The sequence below is a fragment of the Halyomorpha halys genome, unplaced genomic scaffold, assembly GCF_000696795.3.
Source record: "Halyomorpha halys isolate HHAL.00 unplaced genomic scaffold, Hhal_1.1 Scaffold434.1, whole genome shotgun sequence".
NCBI lineage: Eukaryota > Metazoa > Arthropoda > Insecta > Hemiptera > Pentatomidae > Halyomorpha > Halyomorpha halys.
The window spans coordinates 194,215-216,263 of NW_027114127.1; the positions used below are offsets into that span (position 1 = coordinate 194,215).

Genomic DNA, 22,049 nt, shown 5'->3' on the forward strand with positions numbered 1-22,049 from the left:
TAGATTTCTTACCCCTGTTATGTACATCTAGATCATAATTAATAATAAAATTTTCTGACTCCTTTGGTTGTTGTTTGAGCTGCCCCATAGCTCATGGTGTGCATTAGCATCCCACAAAGTCCATAGCCTTCTCAAGATCTATTGTGGAGGACAGCAGATATCCTAACAAAAACATGATACCCTCTCTTCCTGTATCACCTTGGTGGGTAAATTGAGCTGCTGTGAGATCTGTGGAACAGGGTTGCCAAAGAGGCAACAGTTTTCGATTACTTTTAAAAACAATGCAGGTTCCTCTGAGGTGCATGAGTACCAAAATGATTCTGTACTAGGGCATCCCTAATTCTGTACTAGGCATCCCTAATTCTTTAAGCCTGCCTTCATAAAGGAAAGGTCATGCATTAGAATAATATCAATGTCCTTACTTCTGACATAATGTTGGAGTACACCACTCGCAGTAATGCAGTGATGTAGATTAATCTACAAAATAAGAGTTGATTGGGATCAGCAACTGGGCCATCAACCACAGCAAAGACATGGAGAGGGTTCCATGCTATGCTTAGAGTCATAGTAGCCAGTCTTAAAGGTCTGAGGGTGCTGGGCATGCAGATTGGCCATGGATTGAATCAAAAGAGAACTGACTAGCCAATGGTGGTGGCATCTAAGGATGTGTCAGATCTGTCCATCATCTCGACCACTAGCTATATAATCATCGACGTCAGGACTGATCCGAGAGAAAGCCGTGAGTGGGGGTAAGCTGAAGGGTTCAGTTAACACTGAGCCTGGGAGTGAATGCTTACCAGGAGCACAGCCCAAAGTTCGAGCCTTGTACGATGAGTACTAATTATGGTTATGAAGCTGCTGCAGATTAATCTACATCACTGCATTGCTGCGAGTGGTGTACTGCTACATTATGTCAGAGGTAAGAACATTGATATTATTCTAATGCATGACCTTTCCTTTACGAAGGCAGGCTTAAAGGATTAGGGATGCCCTTTGTACAGAATCATTTTGGTACTCATGCACCCCAGAGGAGCCTGCATTGTTTTTAAAAGTAATCAAAATCTGCTGCCTCTTTGGCAACTCTGTTCCACAGATCTCGCAGCAGCTCAATTTAAAAGCAAGTAAAAGGGAGATTCTATAGCCAACTGAAAGAAGCCTCCATAGACAAAGAAAGATTAGTTGAACGGTTAAAATCTGGAAGGCTATTCTCCAAGACAGAGGAGTTTGTGGTTGCCATTCAAGATCAAGTGATTGCCACCAGCCTCTTAAGGAGTGTCTCGTCTAACATTCACCTGCCAGAAAACAGACACCAGAGCTTCACAGCTTCACAAATGTTTCAGGACATCTTTTTAACCAATCATTAGAGCTTAAGTTCTTTGATAAATTTGTATATTTTAAACTTCTTTAAATGAAAAAAGTCTTGCAAAACTGGGTTACAAGCTATCAAAAAATATAGAAATGTAGTAATTTTATTTTTAAAAAAGAATTATATAACTCTCAAAGATATTAAGGATTAAAAATGTAACCAAGTAATAAGTGATACCAATGTTTTTATTCAGACTAAACATTTTATATTAAAGTATTTTACTTTTAGACGCAGATCTGAAAGAAGAAGTCGACGCTTCCTTGAATTTGCCACCAACAATTCAGACTGTGAACATGAGATGTCAGTTGGCTCAGCAAATGTGTGAGCAAGCAAAGCAGATCAGTCGGGTTTGTGATAAGCTTATCCATGAACAGCATCTGCAGCAACAGGGTAAATAATGGTTATATTATTTTAATTTACGTAATATTATTAAAACTGTGTAATATTAATTTAATAATTGATTAAAGTTACAGATGCATGTGTTGTTCTAGTGAATAATGATATTAATACAATTCATTATTTATTCTGAGACAAATCCCATGAGAATAATGTAACAGGCATTGAAAATGAGTTTTGTATGGTAGAATAAAATTCGAAATTTAAAAAGAAAAATAATGAAATGATAAAATATCTCTAATAATAATAATAATAAATTGGGGGGAGGGAGAATGAGATAATTATAATTAACAAAATAAAAAAGGAAATAGCAAAAACTTAAAAAAAGAATTATAAATGAATAAAAAGGAAACATAAAATATAACCATCTTTCTTATAAATCATAAGATAACTAACTTTTAATTAAATAAAATAAAAAAATGAACTGAAGCTAATTGAAAGGAAGGAACAACATGGAATTTCAACATTCCAGTGTTACTGAGCATAATTGACCCTTATCCGGTGTTGTTGCATCTTTTAGAATATGTTTTCAATATGATCTGGTGGCAATCACTTGATCTTGAATGGCAACCACAAACCCTTCTGTCTCGGAGAATAGCCTTCCAGATTTTAACCGTTCAACTGATCTTTCTTTGTCTTCTCAGGCTCTTTTCAGTTGGCTATAGAATCTCCCATGCAGAGACTTGCTTTTCCATTCTGCCAGTCGTTCATTTTCTGATACGATTGTTGATTCAACACCTTTGCTCAGAATAAGTGTAGTTAAACCAGAGTTCACCCTTGAGATGGCTGACAACCCCTGTTGTTTTTACAAGGAAATATTGGTGTAGAGCCTACCTGTTTTGTGGTAAGCTTCTTCAATATTTTGCAAACCACTTCCTCCTTCTTTCCTAGGTAAATATAGATGAGGTTTAGAAGATATTGGGTGGTGGGTCCATTCTTGTATGAGAGTTGTTCGTACAAGGTGATCCATCTCCTGTAAACTGGTGTTTGACCACTGCACTATGCTGAAGCTATAACTAAGAGCAGATGTTGATGGCCTTGATTTTTTGTTTCCCAGTTAGTAGGGTTTTAAGCACTTTTCGTAACCTAATTTTGAACATTGTTAGAAGCTCTTGTTGCATATATTTTCAGAAAATTTTAAGGTGCTGTTGCATACCCAAAGATTTATGTAATTTATTGACTTCAAGTTCCTTCATCTACTCTTCTTCATTAACCAGAATGTTCTGTTTACTAACCACTTTCCCCTTGGTTGCATGGAGCGCTGCACATTTAACGAGGCCAGATGACATTCCTATATCTCTTGTAAAAGATGAAACGGCTCCAACCATATTTTGTAGTTGTTATTTGTTTGTCGCATATAGTTTGAGGTCATCCATGTACCAGCTGTGGCTGACTGTGGTCCCTTCGTCGTTGATGACAAGTTTATATCCCTCCTTATTCTTTCGAAGAATCCAGCTTAGTGGGAATAGCGCCATGCAGAAACAAATTGGGCTGATGGTATATTCCTCTCAGTATTTTGATTTGATTGGCCATGCAGGCAGCTCTGACTTTCCATACTAGACATAGTTTTCCATCCTGGCATCAGGTTTGAAAGGAATCTGCTTACGTTAGTTTTAATCTTGTATATATTTAATACTCTTAGCAGCCAGCTGTGCGGAGTAGAGTCAAAAGCCTTTTTATAATCAATCCATGCCATAGAAAGACTGCTGTTGGTTGTCGAAACTTGTGCTGCAATGAATGAATCAATAACTCAGTGCTTCTTACAACCCCTAACCAGTTTTTTACACCCTAGCTGTTCTGTGAATATCATATTTTCATTTTCAAGGTGTTCATATATCTTGGTCACCAAGATAGAAGTGGAATTTTATATAGACCATTTAAACAGTTATTGGCCGGAAATCTTCAGGATATAGGTTTAATTCATTCTTTTTTGGAAGGATATAAGTGATACCATCAGAGAAACCATGAGGCGGCATTTGCGTGTTATCAAGTATTTCCTTGTACCCTTTGGCTAGCAACTCGCACAAGCAATGAAATGTTTTAATCCAATAATTTTGGATTCTGTCAGGTCCAGGCGCCCTCCAATTTTTCATGTTCCTGATATTGTCACTTCATTCATTTCAGAGGCATCTGGAAACTTTTTATGATTATTATTATTAATGGAAACGTATTATATAGGATGGGCAGCAGTGATGGCAAATTTAGAAGATGTTACTACTGAATTTTCAAACAGGAGTGCAGCATTTGAGGCAGCCTACACTCAGTATTTGGAAACAAGGCCCCAATATATAGAAATGCTTGATAAGTAAGTCTGATGATTAGATTTATTCTTTAATAATAAAGTTTTAGCCCTTAAGTACTTGGCTATAAAGCAAAAGAAACTGGCAACAACCTTTTATTTCTAAAGGAAATGTGAAACACCCCCTATGTGTATTCAAGTCATACATAAGCCGCGTGAGGTTGCCATCGTAGAATTATTAGTCATCTAATAAGAATAAATGAATATGAGTATACATATATTAATATAAACATATGTTAAATATTAATTCCATTTGGAAAGAAATTTAAATAAAGAAACAAAACTATTTATAGTGGTAAATTTTAAATTATACAAATGTAAATAAGTTACCTTTTCTAAGGCAATTCTAAATTCATAGTGAAGACTAATAGCTTTCTTCCCATTGCTGCATAGTAGGAGATGAAGCCATGAAGCCATGCTGCTAATTTGTTCATTCATGAAGGTGAAGGACATATCATCAAAATCTTTATTCTAATCATTGAAGACTGGACCGAACTTGAAGTCATTTATAACAATGAGCAGTTACAGAGAATATTGAAGTCTTTGTATTGACATTTCTGATGTTTTTTGAAGAAAAGCCAATGTTGAAACAAAATATATAATTCAATATAATTTTGCTAATGATCTTTAGGGATAGAAGCAGTAACTAACTTATTAAATAGTTATTATTGAATTGAGTTATTTTTTTAAAATATAGACAGCACAAAATAAATAATTCTGGTTTGTAAATGAACCACTCTTCAATACGATTGTTGACTTTTTTTATGAATTTCTTTTTTGGAAGTCAGTGAACATTTCTAGATATTGCTATAAGTTACTGCTATATTCAATAGATTTATTAAAATAACGCAATTGTTTCAAAAATATATTATTCATTTTTGTTTTTTTCAATTCTCTGTCCCTACTCACTGATTTTTATCTCATTAAATTAAAAGAAAATTGTATATTAGTTTCAGCAACGATATTGGGTTGTTATCACAAATTCCAATTTTACCAGTATTGGCTGAAACAATAGGGGAAACGAGTAATGAAGAAACATCAATGGAGGGAAGTGAAAGTAACAAGACAATTAGCTCAGAAGAGAAAAAGAAAATTCCTCGAACCTTACTGGAGTGGATTTCTGATAAAGACAGCCAGTACAGGGTTGACCAAGTTGCTGAAATCTGCCGCAAAGGACTTGAACAGGTATTTAGGAAATATCTTCGTGCTTTTTTTAAAAATAATTTGTATGTGCTTCCTTAGGGATGATATTTTTCTGTCATATTTCTACTATAGTTTATATAACTGAAGAACACCGATGAAATTTGGGGTTACCCATCCCATTTTCTTCTCACTCACTCTAATGAAACTTCTTTCTTCATCTTAAGAGCCACGTCTACTACACTAAAATAAAATAAATAATAGTGTCATCAAATGTTAAATTGGAAGAATCATCTCTTTCTTATATGATACTACAGCTTACTGCTTCTAACCTCTGCGATTTATTTCTTATGTTGTACATTCATCCTTGAATTGTTGATATACGAGAGGTTCCAGTGGAGAGATTCATCTCACACCTTTGGTTAACATTTCTGTTGTGATCTTTTTCTTTATATGTGTATTATAATTTATAAACAAATTGTGGGTTGATATTTTATTCTTTTATGCTGTTAAAAGAATGGTTTGGAGGAGGAAAATTTGGTTTATTGTAAATGTATCTCAGCACAATATGATCTAGCATCTTCTGAATCCAAATCCAATAAACAGCGTGAGCCTGCTTGCCAGGAAAATGAAAAATACTTGGTATACATAGTTTCAGAAAAAAACATGGTACACTGTTTATAAAAATTTAGTACGAGGAAGTATTGCCATTATGGATAATTTTTAAATTGCTGTTTTGAAATGAGCAAGAATTAATTCTAACACAAAATAGCTGATTAATGTTTGTTCAGAATGTATTTCTTTTGTAGCGATGTGCTACTACACTTTCATTAATTTTATTAAACTGTTCTTCACATTTGTTTCTAAAAATTCAAGTGGAATTGTTTATATTTCATCATTTTGGTAAAACTACTTTTTTAGTTAACATTAATTTGCAATGGTTTTTCACTTAGGTAAAATGTAAGAATTGTAAATTACATTTACCACTTGTTTAATTGACTCTTGACCAAAATGAAATGAGGATCACTGTCAGTCTGAAATTTTTACGAACTATCCCCCCCCTAAATGGAGAATTTTCTGGGTATCTAACTGGCTTGAATTCATTTTAGATTAAGAATTCTAATTGAATTTTTTACATTGAAAATTATACTGGGAACACAATTAATTATCAGGAATTTTGAGTTTTGTATCGCATAATTCTATTTATCTATTAGTACTTGAAAAATATAATATATTTAGAAGAGGGTTGATTTCGTTGCCATTACTCTCATTAGTTCCTCTTGACTCTGCACTGGAAAGGTGATTACTGGAGGTTGTGGAAAAACTGGAAAACTCATTCTTGTGCTTTTAACTGAGAAAGCCTGCAGGCCGTGTTCAACATTGGACTTGTATTAAGAGACTGGCTGATATTGAGCTTTTCATGGTGCCACAGAAATGTACAGATCAGGAAAACCCATCCTACAACAAGACCCAAGAATTATGAGCTTATAACACGTGGCACTAATATTGAATATTTCTTAATCAAAATGCTAAAAACAGGGTGTCTAGCGGCTTTGAATTCCCTGAAGAACGGGATTTTTGTTTAAATTTTTCAAGCTGGTAAAAAATTGAGAATTGTGTTTGAAAAACTCTGTGAGTCAGATTTTTTTTGTTCTTATCGAATAATTTATTTTCCCATTAGTGCCTAGAAAGTTAAAAAATATTTAAAAGAGGGTTTAGGTTGTAGTTGTTCTCGATAATATCTCTAATTCTTTGAAAGCTAGAATTAATCTGCTTCCACTAACTTCAATCTCCTTCCAAATTTGTAACTCTCTTAACTTAACAACATAATAATAACGTTTAAATAGGCTGTAAATTTTATTTAATTACTTCTTTTAGTTTGATCAGTTGTTACATTACATTTTTGTTGTTTTGTTTTTTTTATTTCAGTTTATTTCCTGTAATAAACCTGAATAATGATCATATAAGAAATAAATTAGTTGCCTTCTTCTCTAATTATGAGGTTTTACTTTTCAAGATAATTAGAATCCAAAACTCGAATAAACAAAAAACTGTCTACAAGTTTTTCCTGACCTACTGTGCCATATTTTTTTAGATTTGGCACCAAAGCCCACAGGTCATCCCAGGTTGATTCGGGAAACTTGTCTTTACCCATCGTCATTTTGTTTATAAATGGTGACTGATTAGAAATTTCATACATTCATATCTTGGCCATTTATGAAGCTAAAGGAAAAATATAAATTTTTGTATAATCAATGTGTAGAAGAAAAAAAAATTCAAATAATAATGCTATATTTCTCTTTATTTATAAATATTAAAGTATAGTTGGAGAATTATCTGTTTGTTTTTTTACATTAATTTGCCAAATGTCTGCAGAGTATAGCCTCATTTTATTCTTCTGCTCATGTTCATATGTTTATATTTATGATACCCTGAGATCTGGTATAAAAATATCTTTTCATGTTTATATGGTGGAATGATATTCCATAAATAAGAAAATGAAATATAAATTTTGTTTAGTTGTACTAAGTAAGTTTTTGAATAAATTTATGGTGAATTTATTCCTATTTGTGAATTTTATTCGTTTATTCTTGAAATAATTGTTTCTTTTCTGTATTATCTGGTTGTTTTTATTATTGGCTGTACATTGAGCCCTCAGTGTAGGAAGTTAGACAACAACTTTTAGTCATTAAACAGGGTTACAATCTTTTTAATTCACCTAATTTTTTTTTTTTTGAAATACTAAATTGGATTATAAGTTAACAAAAAACGATATTTAGTAGTTTCAATTTTGTTTTAAATCTAATCATCTTGATGAAAAATGCCTTGAATTTACATTTCACAGCCTTACAATTCCTGGATTTTATGAGATCTTTATTTATGCTTAAATGTTTTTCATTCTGAAGTGTTAGATTACCTGATTTTCACTATGTGTAAATCCTAAGCAGTGGCAGGGTTCTTCAGTTAGTTAATTCAAAGCATATATTAAAGAAAATAAATCACTGTGGGTTCTATATAAATTAAATGAAATAAAAATTAATCAAGAAGATAGTCTGAGTTCCAGGTATGATAAATTATAAAAAGTAAAACAAAATGTTATTGAATGCTGTTTATTCGGCATATTACAGAAGAGAAAATAGGTATACCACCACCACTGCTGTTTCCTTAAATGTTTGAAACAACATTTTCTACTTCTCAATCACCTAATCCTGTGCATACTTTAGTCTGCTTACTTCTGTGGTTAACTGCTGGTTTCTGGTTGAATCTATGGAACCAGGAAATTTATGTAATAAATTATACCAGCTAGTATAAACCCTATAAGTTGTGAAAGCTGGTCGTTCTGGCCTAGCAAGGCAATGTCAGATAACTAGTGAGATTATCATTGAATACAACCCAATAATCCATTGGTATGAATTATTTGTTATGCTTTCTAAAAATTGATGGAAAAATTAGGTTCTAGAATATTTTGGTGAAATGAGGATTAAATAAAAAGTATGTATCAGCATCCATCTACCATATATAAATTTCATCACATTTCTCTCTTTTGAATCCTCTTAAAACCATTTTTTAGCCTTAAACAATCCTATCTTTCAACCTCCTTGTAATTTCCTCTCTCTGGTTTCAAGTCACATTCAATTCCATTTTTTCCTCCAGTAATTTTTTGTAAGCTTTTTATAATCTCACTTTTATATATATCTCACATCAATCTAGTTTCCTTGTAAGTGTCCCATTAACATCCATCCATACCTAAATTTACATTTTTATATATATTTAGTGCTAGTTTTTATTTTATTATTTCACTGTTTTATAGGGTTGCGATAACCCCTCAAAACTACAGATATTATATTATTATTTAATTTTATTTTGCTGACCAACCTGTACATGCTTTGCTTTGTTACTAGTTTTCTTATCCAGATGTCTTCCAATATAATGCATGATGTATTAGGATGTTGCCATTAAATCTTTATTTTATAGTTTTAGAAACATAACTGAAATCAATTTTTTCTTTAAGCTGTTTAACTCATTTATTGTTTGTCAGCAATCTTATCTAAATATTTTTGACTAGTTTTTGAATGAATGTATAACTTCTTTTTTTTTTTTTTTTTTTTTTATAACATTTTTAACTTAATATTCTGATTTCCATCCTAGTTCAATGAAACTGTACTGGAAGAACTGAAAAAAGCATCGATGGATCCTTTAGATAATTTCGAGGGTCTTAAGGTCGGTAAGGTTGGTTGACAATTTTTATAATTTAAGATGGGAACAAACTTCTGTTTGATAATCATTGAAAGCAATAAATATTTTCTTCTTATTTAGTTTGTTATTCTATATTCTGTTATAAAGTGATGCTAGACATCATGTTTGACTTAATATGCTCATTATCTCTACTAATATCTTATCTATATTTCTTTTCTGTATCTGTGCGAATGATTGATTAAAAAAATCTGTGTTTTACCTCATTAATTTTTTGTCATTGAAAAAAGTAGCCTAAATAGACCAGTAAAGAAAGCTAGTAGAGATAGACAAAAGGTCTCAAAAGTTTGTATTAAAAACGGGAAAATAGTTATAAAGAGTGAGCTGGTATACACATTTATAGAACCGGTTATAAATATTATAAATACCGGTGGCATACACATTTATAGAAAATTGATGGGCTTTCTTGTGGTGAATACTAGGGCTCACCAGACTTTCCGGAGTTCATTCAGTTCTGAAATGAGTACCTGACATTAGTCAGGATATAAATTTGGTTGGATGTGTTTTCACTGGCAAGAAAACTGGTTATTATCTGCTCCCTAGAACCTATTTCATGAATAATTTATTATTTGTTTTGATAATTTTTATGCTAATAATATTTTTCAGAGAACTAATAATGCCTTATTTTTTTTAATAATCGCCACTATCAATACACCTCAAGTAGTTATTGGAAATTTATTCTGTAATTTCATGAAACTTACTTGATCTGATAAACCTGTAGTGTATGCATGAGTTTTTGATTTTTGTTTGCTGGCAATTCTGTATATGTACTTTTTAGTTGCATGTTAGATGTTTTTGTTTAATTTATTGTTTTAAGCATGATATGTGATTAGGATTTAATGTTCAGTCTTTATTTTATTTTTTCACAATTATCCACATTTTGTTTTTTTTGAAAAGTGAAACTTGAAAGGACAATCTATTATTGGTTATTTTTTTATGTATGTTATAATTTTATTTTTCTTATGTTTGATTTAATGTTCTGATTTTTTTCCTAGTTCGATGTGATTATAATGGAAGAAATAAAAACAGAAGTGAAGACAACCCTTGAGATTTCTAAAAAATGCCATTACAGGGAAATCAAAGGCTTAGGAGATCGCCTGTTTGGTCTAGACAAGTTAAAAACAGAAGCTAAAAAAGCATTTCAGGAACAAGTGGATTTAGCACAGGTATATGCCTACATTATGAACAAAGTTTAAATTTATTTATCTATAAATAAATCATTATTATTTTATCTACTCCCGTCCTTATAACAACAATCAGTTGATAAAATGAAATACAAAAATTTTGTTCATGGTATCCGAGTCCGGTAGGCTCTGATCCATTTTTTTTTTCTTTATGCCTGCATTCATATTGTCATCTGTTTCCTAGCAGCCCAATATAGGATATATTTCCTCAAATAGCTAATGTCAAAATGTGAATTTCTTATGTTCTCCGTGGTAGGACATGTATCAAAATATGGAACTATCATTTCCTCTTGATAGCATAAAGGGTATGTAACTTTCCATGACTACAGTGCTATGAAGATACTCTGTAAGCATCTTGAATCAAGGGAACTTATTGCCTCTAAGAATGGCAGTTGTATGCAGCCTTCAAGACTTACAAGGTGGCTCCCACCGATTTTATATATAGTATTCTTTTAGCTTTTCTCTTATATTTCCTCTTGTTAATTGTCTAACCGACTCGTACTGCAGACAATTTGATGGTTCATCTGGTGCATTTTGTCAAATTAAATCTAATTTAAAATTTGTAATTAATATTTATAAATAATTCCTTCCAAAATTTCTATTTTACAATTTTTTCAAATAGATGGTATGTAAGATAAAATATAATTGATTGTATTTTCATTGCTTATATTAATTGTAAAAATCATATTTGTTTACTAGGCATTTGTTCATAATCAGTTAAGAGCAAATAACTTAGGTGATGCTAGTATTCTCCCTGATCTTTGTACATCACATAAGAAACAGCTTGTAGTAATGTTGCAAAATCATATGCAGTTGAGGGATCTTAAGAGAAGAATTTATAAAGCGAAACAAGAATTGGTTATTAATCTCCATCATCGATTAAAGTAAGTTTGTTTGAGTTCAATCGATTTTTCATTGATGACTAAAGTTTATAATATATATCAATCAAATATTACTATAATTTTTTTCCCTATGTCTGCTGACAGATGGGTCATGTTTACGGAATGTCGCATCAATGAATTAGAGATGAAGCTTATGATGTACCGTGAATGTCTGAAACGATTGAGGAAGCAGCTGACGGTATTGCAGCAGCTCCATATGGCTCCATCAGTCTACATGACTACTGTGTCTGAGATTGTTCGCAGGCGAGCTTTCTCTCAGGCATTTCTTGTGGTGAGAGCCTTTTTTATTCAGAGCATTCCATAAGTGAAGAAAACAAATGAAATATTAGCTTATTATGGGCCAAATGTTCCATAATAACACAATTGCACAGGCTCTTTGCAAATTTGTTTGTCTGGTTATGTATAAAACGTTACCTGTCAATTATAATCTGAATTTATATAATTTAAACCATATATTACTAATTGTTACAATATAGATAGTATTGTGAGGAAGAGGGAAGAACACTAGTAAGTGGTACTTATTTTATTGTACCAACATTTATTTATTACTATCGTATTAAGTATCGATCCTTTTCCGGCTCTCAGGAGTGATGAATTTTGAGGAAAGAGGTATTAAAAGCAACAGAATTTCATGGAGAAGTGACAAATCTTAATTTTGGTCCTAAATTTTTTAATGGAACTTTAATAAAAATCATTAACAAAGTGAGAGGGTTTGGAATGCTTTCAGAGGTAAGTCAGCAGTAGAGATGGTACAAATTGGGTTTTATAGATTTTGAAACAGACACCAAAACCCAAGTAAATTCCTGCAGAATGTTAGTTGGATCCTGTGTTTTTAAAACATAAATGAACCGTTTTTGAGAAAGCACACAAAGTAGGAATGGGCAAAACCTCTTTCTAATGATAGTTTTCATGGTTGACATTGGATACCTATCACAGCTGTTTTGTTCTTTCCCACGCCTAACACTAAACACTGCTAAATATGAATATTAGTTAAAGAAAAAAAGTATTAAGAGAGATTCTGCTTTTTTGCATTAATTCATTAGTGTTTAACATATACTTTAATACTCCCGGAGCAATGGTGGGTTAAGATTAGCTTAAATGAGTTTCACTGATAACACAGGATGTTTTTCCGTTGGTGTTTTGCAATTACTTAATTGCTTGGACTGTTATTAACTCCCTTGGGGAACCTACTGAGGTATCTTCATCAATAAATATTGTGAATATTATTTTGTACAGGTTTTCTTGATAATTTCATTCGACTAGCAGAGTGACAAACAAGGTATATAAAGTGTTAAAATATTTATTATAATCTGTCCGTTTGTAGGTATGTAGGAATGCTGTATGACATTCTATTGCTACAAAAATAACTATTGATTCTTTAATCAATTTCCATGTTTTTCATTGGTAGAAAAGTATTTGATGATTATGATTTATTTGTAATAAATTTCAACCATATAAAAATTCTGTATTATTAATATCTTTCTTTATTTTTATGTTATCAGTGTACTGAATGAACCTGATTTGTCTCTACCTTTTTAAAAGTGTTTAAAATTTATTGATATATTTTAATTTAAAACTGAATATTGTTGGTCTATAGTGGGCTAATGATCTGGCTTGTCAATTATGCGCCATATATTCCGAAGAAGTTGCTCGTCGGAAAAACTTTCATTCTCAGTTTGAAGGCCACTTTTTGTCATCAATGTTTCCTGGCCTTGAGGACATGCCTCCTTCGTTTGCAACACAGCCTCCTGAACCATTTGATGATAGTTTGCCTAAGGTATTTGTATTTTTATATTTATTAGTTTATTATAAATAATATTAGACAAGTGGAGTAACTAATTTCATTGCTTTTATTAATATATACCACTAGATAAACTCAATATCATTACAATTGTATTTAGTATTTTTTATGAAACTTTTTTTTTTTTTTGCAATTTCACCTATTTATTTTTTGAAAAGGCCATTTTTGTTTCTTTTTGTGTATATATTAAGAAATAAATAAAATTTATTGAATAAGTTTATTCATTTAGTAAGTATAAGTCATATTAATTTGTAAGTTGTTAAATATTTAACAACTTTTACTGTTAATTATCAGAATTCAATTCCCTTATAAAGCTTTCACTTTTTGTTCGTTTCTTCTCTAAGTAACTGTTTATAGCTAGCTACCATGCTATAGTCCTTACAGGACCTGGGCCTCTATCGCCGTTCTTCCCCATGCTTCACGGTCTCCAGCAAGGCTCCTCTAATTTCTGATTCCCATCCCTCTCAAATTATCCTCCAAATCATTTTACATTATGTATAATTATTAATAATAACTAAAAATTATAATTTATCTAAATGAAAAACAAAGAAGTATTTTACACAAGCAAACATATAAACACTTTTCAATCTTCAAACCATCTTAGCCTTACATTATCTTTTAATCTTTTACTTGACAAATTTACAGAAAGGTGAAAGCTTGTGCTGCCATCTAACGATCAAAGAATGAACCTCTTAGAAATGGACTTTTAAGTCCCAATGGGTTTTAGAATGTTTCAATTAATTTTGTGCCATGAGAAAACTAAGGGACTTTATTTAGGAGATCCATTCAGCAAATAAGTACTATCCATTTGTTACAAAGGTTAAACAAATTAAACTTTTGACATCAAAGTTTTTTTTCAATTAATCACCCACTGTATTTTTTAGCCATAACTGTCAGCACTAAAGCTGAAGGAGTATACCTGAACCCCTTAGAGCTGTGATATCTTTAAAATTAATTATTTAAGGTTTCGATACTTATATTAAAGGGTTTTTGTTTGGTTTTTGAAGGTTTATTAGAAAAAATCATTTTTAAATAAATATTGGTTTATTAAACTTCCTATGTATAATAAATAAATCCCCTCCCTCAGTCTGACAAAACATTGAGGAACGAAATTTTCTTACTCGTATACCATTCAGTTTTTCTAATTATATTGTTCACTAAACATTTTGAAAATATTTCACTATTTTCAATTGATAGAAACATTGATTGTAATTTTCTGCTGTGATACTGACAGTGATTTGGGGATAGAGCAAACCAAAACTCGTAATAATTGATGGTTTAAGTTAGGCCTAATGTGGTTAAAATATAAAAAAACTGCTACATTATTAGTTATGGACGTAATGGCCGTGTCGGTTGGGGCGCAGGTCCCAGTGCACTCGGTACGGAACTTTGTGGGTTCGATTCCCACCTGAGGCAGTTAAACATTCATGTTTCGGCGGTCCCGAAGAATGAATCTCGACACTCCCACCTTGATTAGTATGCGGTGGCAACCTAGGTAGCCGCCAGGGGTTGGCAAAAAGGACCACTAGGCCCACTTGCCGGACTTATTCCCCCCCCACCAAATACCAGTACCAGTACCAGTACATTATTAGTTATTACACATATTAATTACAATGTAATAAACCTACCATTCTCTAGCTTTTGAAGGATAAAGTGGAGACAGTGTTAATTACTATAGCAATTGGGCTAACCAGAATGTGAGTTGCAAAGTCTTGCTCTTTATCATTTAAGCATTCCCAAACATTTAGACTATTTACTTTTATAGGTTTAAAAATTATAACGATAGGTTGTAATTAAGGTTTATACATAAATTAATTAAACATTTTGTTTAGAAAGTAGTAAATTTTTGTCGTAGATATCTTAAAATAAAAATCTTGTTAAGAATGTATGAATGATAGATATCATAAAACAAAATATATCTTCAGTGTATAATAAAAACATCACTTAAGCATACTGTCATGGTTTTCATGGTTATTATCTTTAGTTTAATATACTTTGGAAGAAACAAGACCTACTGAATTGGCCATCAAAAAAGTATTATTTGGCATATATAGTTTGTATTTGTAATTGATATTACAAATTAGATTGACCCTTGGACAAAAAAGTAGGCTGACACTTCTTATCCAACACAATTAATATCAATTTATCTGAACAAATCTATTTATATAATTGAAATGCTTATTTAATAATCACTAAAATCTATTACAGTTGACTGTTGAAGATATTGAAACATTGAAGACGCAACTACCAAAATTGGAACTGTTGCTGTCAGTTCCAGATACAGCATCTATAACTCAATTTTTCCTCAGTCGATCTTCAACAAATCTTAAGCCTGAACCTCCTAATCCCACTGCTTCGATTGAAGACAGAATTGTAAGTTTTTTAAGTTCAGTTTTAATCATTGAGTTTGTTTATGTTTATAGTTAGTTTACAAATACTCATTAATCAACATTTGTAATAACCCAAATTCATTGGCTTTAACTTGTTCTCTTGAAGATGTATAGGTTTTTCTTTTTAAAAGGTTGAAGCTGTCACAGCTGCAGGGCTTAGTAGTAATTTGGATCCTGCGTTGTTGCAGCCTGCTACGGAATGTAGCCAGTCGTTAGTACAGTCAGCTACTACAACTACTCAGCCTATCAGCAGTGATAGGTAAATTAATTCATATAACATCTTTTATAATGTTTTGTGTGTAATTATACCTTTTTATTTCTTTATTTTCAACCTACAGGCATAAAAATATACTTTACAGGGGATTTGAATCGGAAACTGACACAGAGGAGTTTGAAAAATTTGTACAGAGCCCTGGTGATGTTTGCGTCGAGAAACAACAAGATCCTATCCATCAGGAAAAGGTAATGTATATTCAGTCCGGGAAGTATTATAATTAGCCTTTTATTTTGATTACTAAATTTAATTTTTAAATTAAACATTTTGTTCAAAGTAATTGAGCTCAGATTTTTTTTGATTCCTCATTATCGAAGGTAGGGAAGTTTTGTATTGGTACAGGAAATAAAAAACAAGTTTTCTTCTCAGGATAGAAGAATCCTTGTAATGAGCATAATACCTATTGCTGTGAATTTTGATGAAATTTTCAGAGATTGTGTGGGTTAGTACCTAGATGGTCCCATTTCCATCGTTTTAAATTACATCTACTACTTTGCTTATGCATGTAGGTCAGTCATTTATATGTGTTCCAGAAAAAAAAAAATTGTTGCACGACCAGCTCAGAAAAATTCATACTGTCTTAGTTCTGTTCCTTGATGTTTTGGTAAATCAATAATAATTTTTATTGTATTCTGTTGCCAAATTGTGGCCATTTTTGTTTAAGTCTTTCAGTTATTTGTAGGGTTCACACAAGAATGTGTTTAGCACATTCATTTCAAAAATGCTATCGGATTCCTTTTTATCTGCATATGGTATCCCAATAGATATTGCCACTGGAAAATTTTAAAACTTGAAATTAAATTTTAAGAGGGCATTTTGTTAGTATATGTTGCTCACATCTAATATTTTGTATTTAAACAAAACATCAAGGAATCCATCTGCAAAGTATGAATTTTTTCTGTGCTGTTCGATCAACCAGTGCTGGATCACTTTAAATGCAATTACCCAAATTTGGCTGATTTGGTCCAAAGTTGGAAATAACTCAACTTTTGCTTATACATGGATGGGGAAATATATTTTCCTTGACACATCTGTATTTAAAAAACGGCTCTCCTGATAATTCAGAAATATATATGTATACATCTATTTAAAGTGGTAAGGATGCTATGCTGACTGTTAACATGTAATTGGCAAGTGTTTTTCTTTCCTCTTAGTCAAGTCAAAATACAAAGATATAAAGTATCATTTACTATGTTTAAAAAACAAATCTCACTTCTGTCTGATTTGTTAATTATAGTGATGGGTAAGTTAAATTTGATAACTATTATAAATTAAGCTAACACATTATCTTTGACATGAATCTGTCATTGATAGCTTATATTTTAATGATAAGTTGAAGCTGGAAAAACTGCTCCTGAGCTATAAGTTGTCATAGGAGCCATCAGTATAAAAAGTAGCATTATTTTCGGTCTTATGTTGTTATTTTTTTTCACTCTATACAAACATGATTTTTTTTTTGTCATTAAGTTATGAAGTATTCATAATGAAGCCATACAAGTGTTACTTTACATTTATGTATATTTTCATTTTACTTTGAAAATTATGTGTCACAAAATTGAGATTATTTTTTCATTTAATTTCCCAAGTTTGTCTCTCTACTTTTGTCTTTTTGCTTGCTTATTAAAGTGACAAATAAAATAACTTCATATTGTAAGTTTAGTTCCAACTTCTTGCAATGTTCATCTATCAATTATGTTCTTCTATTTTTTTTCTCTGTCTATATAATATTTAGGACTAGATTAAAAAAATTGTTTTCCCTTTTGTTTCTATATATATTATTGTTGTTTTTATGGAATAATAATTGTGGTCAGAGTTATCATTTTAATTTCTGTTATTGAGCTATGGTATTACCAGCAGGAAGAAACGATATGTACTAAAGGGGAAGATGCTAAAGATTTGAGAATTCACCTGGAAAGAATGGGCTCAACAGTAGGTGAAGCAATGGCAGAGTTGAAGACGGATGTTGGTCACCTCAAGCAGTGGATCCTCTGTGAGCAAACTGAGCTGGAGGGCCTCATATCCCAGATTCAAGAGGCTTGTTCCCGACAACATGAGTCTCTTTTAAAGGTAAACTTCTTATTTTGTGTTTAATAAGGCAGTCATATCAGCAATCAGAAAATAATTACAGTTATTCTCACTACAATTCATTGATCTTTGTAATAAGTTAACAATAGGTATATCTAGAAATCTTCCCTTTTCTGTGCCGAACAATTAGAAAAAATTTCAGAACAGTTTGGCTCAACAAACCAATGTTTGAACCTGGTACCTTTTTACTAGTATTAAATAGATACTTTGTCTATTAAAATTCATTTATTCATGAACCTTACAAAGGAATTGTCCTGGCACATTTTATAACAAAAAACATGATTTCTTAACATATTTTTTAATTTTGCTTTAGTTTGATTTATTATATTCTACTGACATTCATAAATTTTGCTGCTATTGTAAAAAAAAATTGTGTATTTTAATATATAAGTAACAAATTTTGAGCTTTCCAATCTAAATGGTTTTAATTAAAACTTGTTATATGTTTCGTAACACAGACTTTTACTTCATCAAACTCTTAAGTAAACACTAATGACAGTCTTTTATTTTAATACGTGCTCCCACACCCATAATTTTTTTTCTTACAATTTAGAGTAGAGTATGAATAGCATTTTTTAAATAACTGGAGTCAATTCTGCAAATTTGATATTTTTCTTGTATTTAGTTGACTGAAATAAGACAAACCTGCACTGAAAACACACTGTGGCCATAAGTTATTAGTGAAGAGAAGAAATAAATTTTCATATGAATACTTCCGACTTGAATACATTTTTTTCAGTAAATATCTTGTCTGAACATTAAAAAACTGTGAAACTCTGTATGTCATTTGTATGAAATTATAGTCCTTTTAGAGCTTAATTCTTCTCTTGGTTTTGTTCATATGTTCACTTCACTATTATATGTGAAAGCATTTTCCAAGTATGATATTCCAACAGTAGAATTGGAGCTGGGGTAAAACAAAGGAAAATTCACATCTTTAAAAGTTCTGAAAAGCATTCCATGCTCATACATTTTGTAAACTATTCCACCCGTTTCATGTGTAGTAACTGGTCAGAAAACTCGTCCCCAATTTAAACAACTGCAAACTAGTTGATAGTCAAATAACTTTTCATTTGCTTTATTAATTGCTTTTTGAAAGTAGGTTAGAGTTGAATCTAAGTTTAGGTATGGACTATATATATATAGATTCATCCATTCATGGTGACTAGATTTAAAAGCTAAAATTTTATTCTTTAAAAATTTTGACCATATTTTGGTAAATTCCAAAATGCTGGGAGAAGAGGAGAAACTCCACAAAGAAGGATATCTTCTCAAAAAGTGGACATGTAGTCACCCTCTCGTAACTGCCAAAATAGAAGCCCTAATCTGCTAAAAAAAAATTGTTTACCATCATAATTGACAAGGAATTTTTATTTGTTAGTATGGCCTCCAGTTATTATCCTTTCATTGTTAATCATCTTCTAATAATTGGAAGATGTTCTTGATTGATTCTTTTGAGGTGGCTTTCAGATCAGATCTCTTACAAAATGTATCATCTAAAAGGGTACTATTGTGGTTTTTCTTTTTTATATTTAGCTTGACTGGAAAACGTTGTAATAATAATGGTTCAGACCATAATCATTGGTCTCTAAATGTATACTGTAACTAATCATTTTTCTCATAATTCTAGCAGAAAATTTACTAAGTATTCTCACTTTTAATCACCACAGGCAGATGGACCTGGACTTTATCAAGTTTACTAAAGATATCCTGCATTTATATGGAACGACTAATGTTGCTATTGTACTTTCAAATAAATATATCTAGATGATGTGATTCAATTGCATTAGTATCTATTCATGTTTTTAATTGAGAGCTTCATACATGGTCAATACCGAGTTTTGTCAATATATTGACTGTTTTAGCTTTATATTGTAGCAATAATACTGAATCTTGTGTTATATGTATATGTACCACATTCTGTAATAATGGTCATGTAAACATAAAAAAAGTGTATTAATTTGTTTTTAGAAGTCTCCAGTTTCATTCAGATGTGGAAGGCACCTGACCACTATATCAGTTTAATTATTATTAACATTTATAATATATATATAAACAATTATAATAATTTTATTATTATTATAAACATCACTAAGAATCCACATATATATTTTAAGGAGATTTCCAATAACATCCCATATCTTAAAAGAAGTAGGAGTAGAAGATAGGGTAGAGTTATTTCTGTAATTAGGTTTTTTTAATTTAATAAAAAAAAAAATTATTTAAAAATAAATCTGACTACCAAAATACTCCTATTTCTTTTTAAAATTTCTTCTATAGAAAACAAAACTTTATCATAAAATGAATAAATTACTCTTAATTCTATAAACCAATTTATTTTTGGAATCTTCAAAATCAAAGGCCTAATATTTATCTAGGAGAAACAATTTTTTTGTTTTATTATTTGCCAGATATCTACAGTATTGTTACGTATTTGAATTTGCTTTATGAAGATTTTTAAAATTTAATTTTTGAATTTTTTTTAGGAAATCGATGAAAAGAAATGGGCTCTAGAAAAGTTAAACCAGTCTCGAGATAAATTGACAAAAGAATTAAACAGCTTGCGGGAAGAGATGAAAGTTCAAGAAATGATGAAGATTCAAGAGAGCAAGCCAGTTACGGTTTTGAAGAAAACTGATGTGGATAAAAAACCTCGGAATACTACTCGTAGTGTGTCTGAGTCCCACATAGCCTTTCCAGAGGTTTACAAATTTAGTTTACTTTGTATTCCTAATCTACCTCACGTTAATGTATATTAAGATTCCTTCCATAACCTAAGATGCGTTCAAAACATTTTCACAGATTGAGTTTGATCCACTTCCTTTTATTTAGTTTTTTGCTCTTTTGATGCTTTCTGATCATCTATCTAGTGCAAGCAGAAGTGGAAAAGTCTGTGATTTCCAATAATTGGTTCACAATATTAAAGTTATTATGTTTTTAGGTGTGGCAAAATCTTTTTGAGGTTGATTTAAAGTTTAAAAAAGTACCGGAAGGAAACAATAAAGTGGTAGAAGCTGACAGGTTAATGGATTTCCCGAACATAATTGCTAGGATCTATGTTCTAGAAATCCAACATATGCATGCATAGGATCCTAGGAATGATGAAAGTTTACAGGTTAATGGATTCCTCAAACCTAATTCCTAGGAAGGACTTTATTTACCCGTTAGATTGTATCAGTTTATTGTTTCCTTCTGTTACTGTATTTAAAACTTTAAGTCAATCTGTCCTGTATCATGCTTACAAAATAAAATGTACTAAAGAAAACATTTCAGTTGGAGCATTATAGTTAGGAATAAGATTATTACAACCAAGAAAATTGAATAGGAAAACTAGCAACTTAGATCTTGACTAAGATAAAGAGAAAAATGCTGGGATGTCGTTTTAACAAAGTTTTACTGTATATATATTTTTATCTAGTATAGGATATTTTATCACTTCTATTTCTATTTCATTTGCATACTCATTCTTTTAGTGAAATGAAAATGATAATGTCCAATGCATGTCAAAAATGATGCAAATTTGGAGAGAATGCCACCAGTATAAGTACTATATTTATTGCAAATACTGTTTGATTTCTAAGTTAAATGCAAAGTTTGGATATGCATGAAGAGAGTATTAAGATATATTATACTTTTTCTTGCAATAATATTAAGAAAATTAAATTATGCTAACAATATTTTTATGTAACTAACTGCAGTAATCATAAAATTCATTTTTGGGGATTGTTTTTTTGTAAACTGGCTGTCTGATATTGTTTTCTTACTAGATATTTCTTCCCGTTATACATCCTTTAACATGCAATTGGTTGAATACAAAAATAGTATAATTCGAAATTAGAGCTTTGATATATTAGCAACTGATAAGTGTAGCAATAGCTTGATAGAGCTTTTCCCTGAGTGTTAAATATTTCAGATCTCCAGTTTCCCACTTTAATATTCAATGGTTCATATATATATA

General features: G+C 31.2%; 1 protein-coding gene across 8 annotated transcripts in view; it reads left to right on the forward strand.

The window, feature by feature from the left end:
- Atg17 (autophagy-related 17) overlaps positions 1 to 22,049 on the forward strand; it is a 41,893-nt gene that overhangs the window by 12,222 nt on the left and 7,622 nt on the right. For 3 of the 8 annotated variants that reach the window (XM_014423676.3, XM_024359097.2, XM_014423677.2), the window contains exons 4-16: positions 1,595 to 1,756; positions 3,941 to 4,067; positions 5,012 to 5,246; positions 9,351 to 9,431; positions 10,451 to 10,621; positions 11,339 to 11,523; positions 11,626 to 11,812; positions 13,139 to 13,318; positions 15,551 to 15,715; positions 15,864 to 15,991; positions 16,071 to 16,194; positions 17,861 to 18,073; positions 20,578 to 20,793. In XM_014423676.3, the coding sequence (XP_014279162.1) occupies positions 1,595 to 1,756; positions 3,941 to 4,067; positions 5,012 to 5,246; positions 9,351 to 9,431; positions 10,451 to 10,621; positions 11,339 to 11,523; positions 11,626 to 11,812; positions 13,139 to 13,318; positions 15,551 to 15,715; positions 15,864 to 15,991; positions 16,071 to 16,194; positions 17,861 to 18,073; positions 20,578 to 20,793 (2,174 nt within the window). The remainder of the gene's footprint in view (positions 1 to 1,594; positions 1,757 to 3,940; positions 4,068 to 5,011; positions 5,247 to 9,350; positions 9,432 to 10,450; positions 10,622 to 11,338; positions 11,524 to 11,625; positions 11,813 to 13,138; positions 13,319 to 15,550; positions 15,716 to 15,863; positions 15,992 to 16,070; positions 16,195 to 17,860; positions 18,074 to 20,577; positions 20,794 to 22,049) is intronic. The other 5 variants (XM_014423678.3, XM_014423679.3, XM_067051369.1 and 2 more) reach the window with 5 other exon arrangements.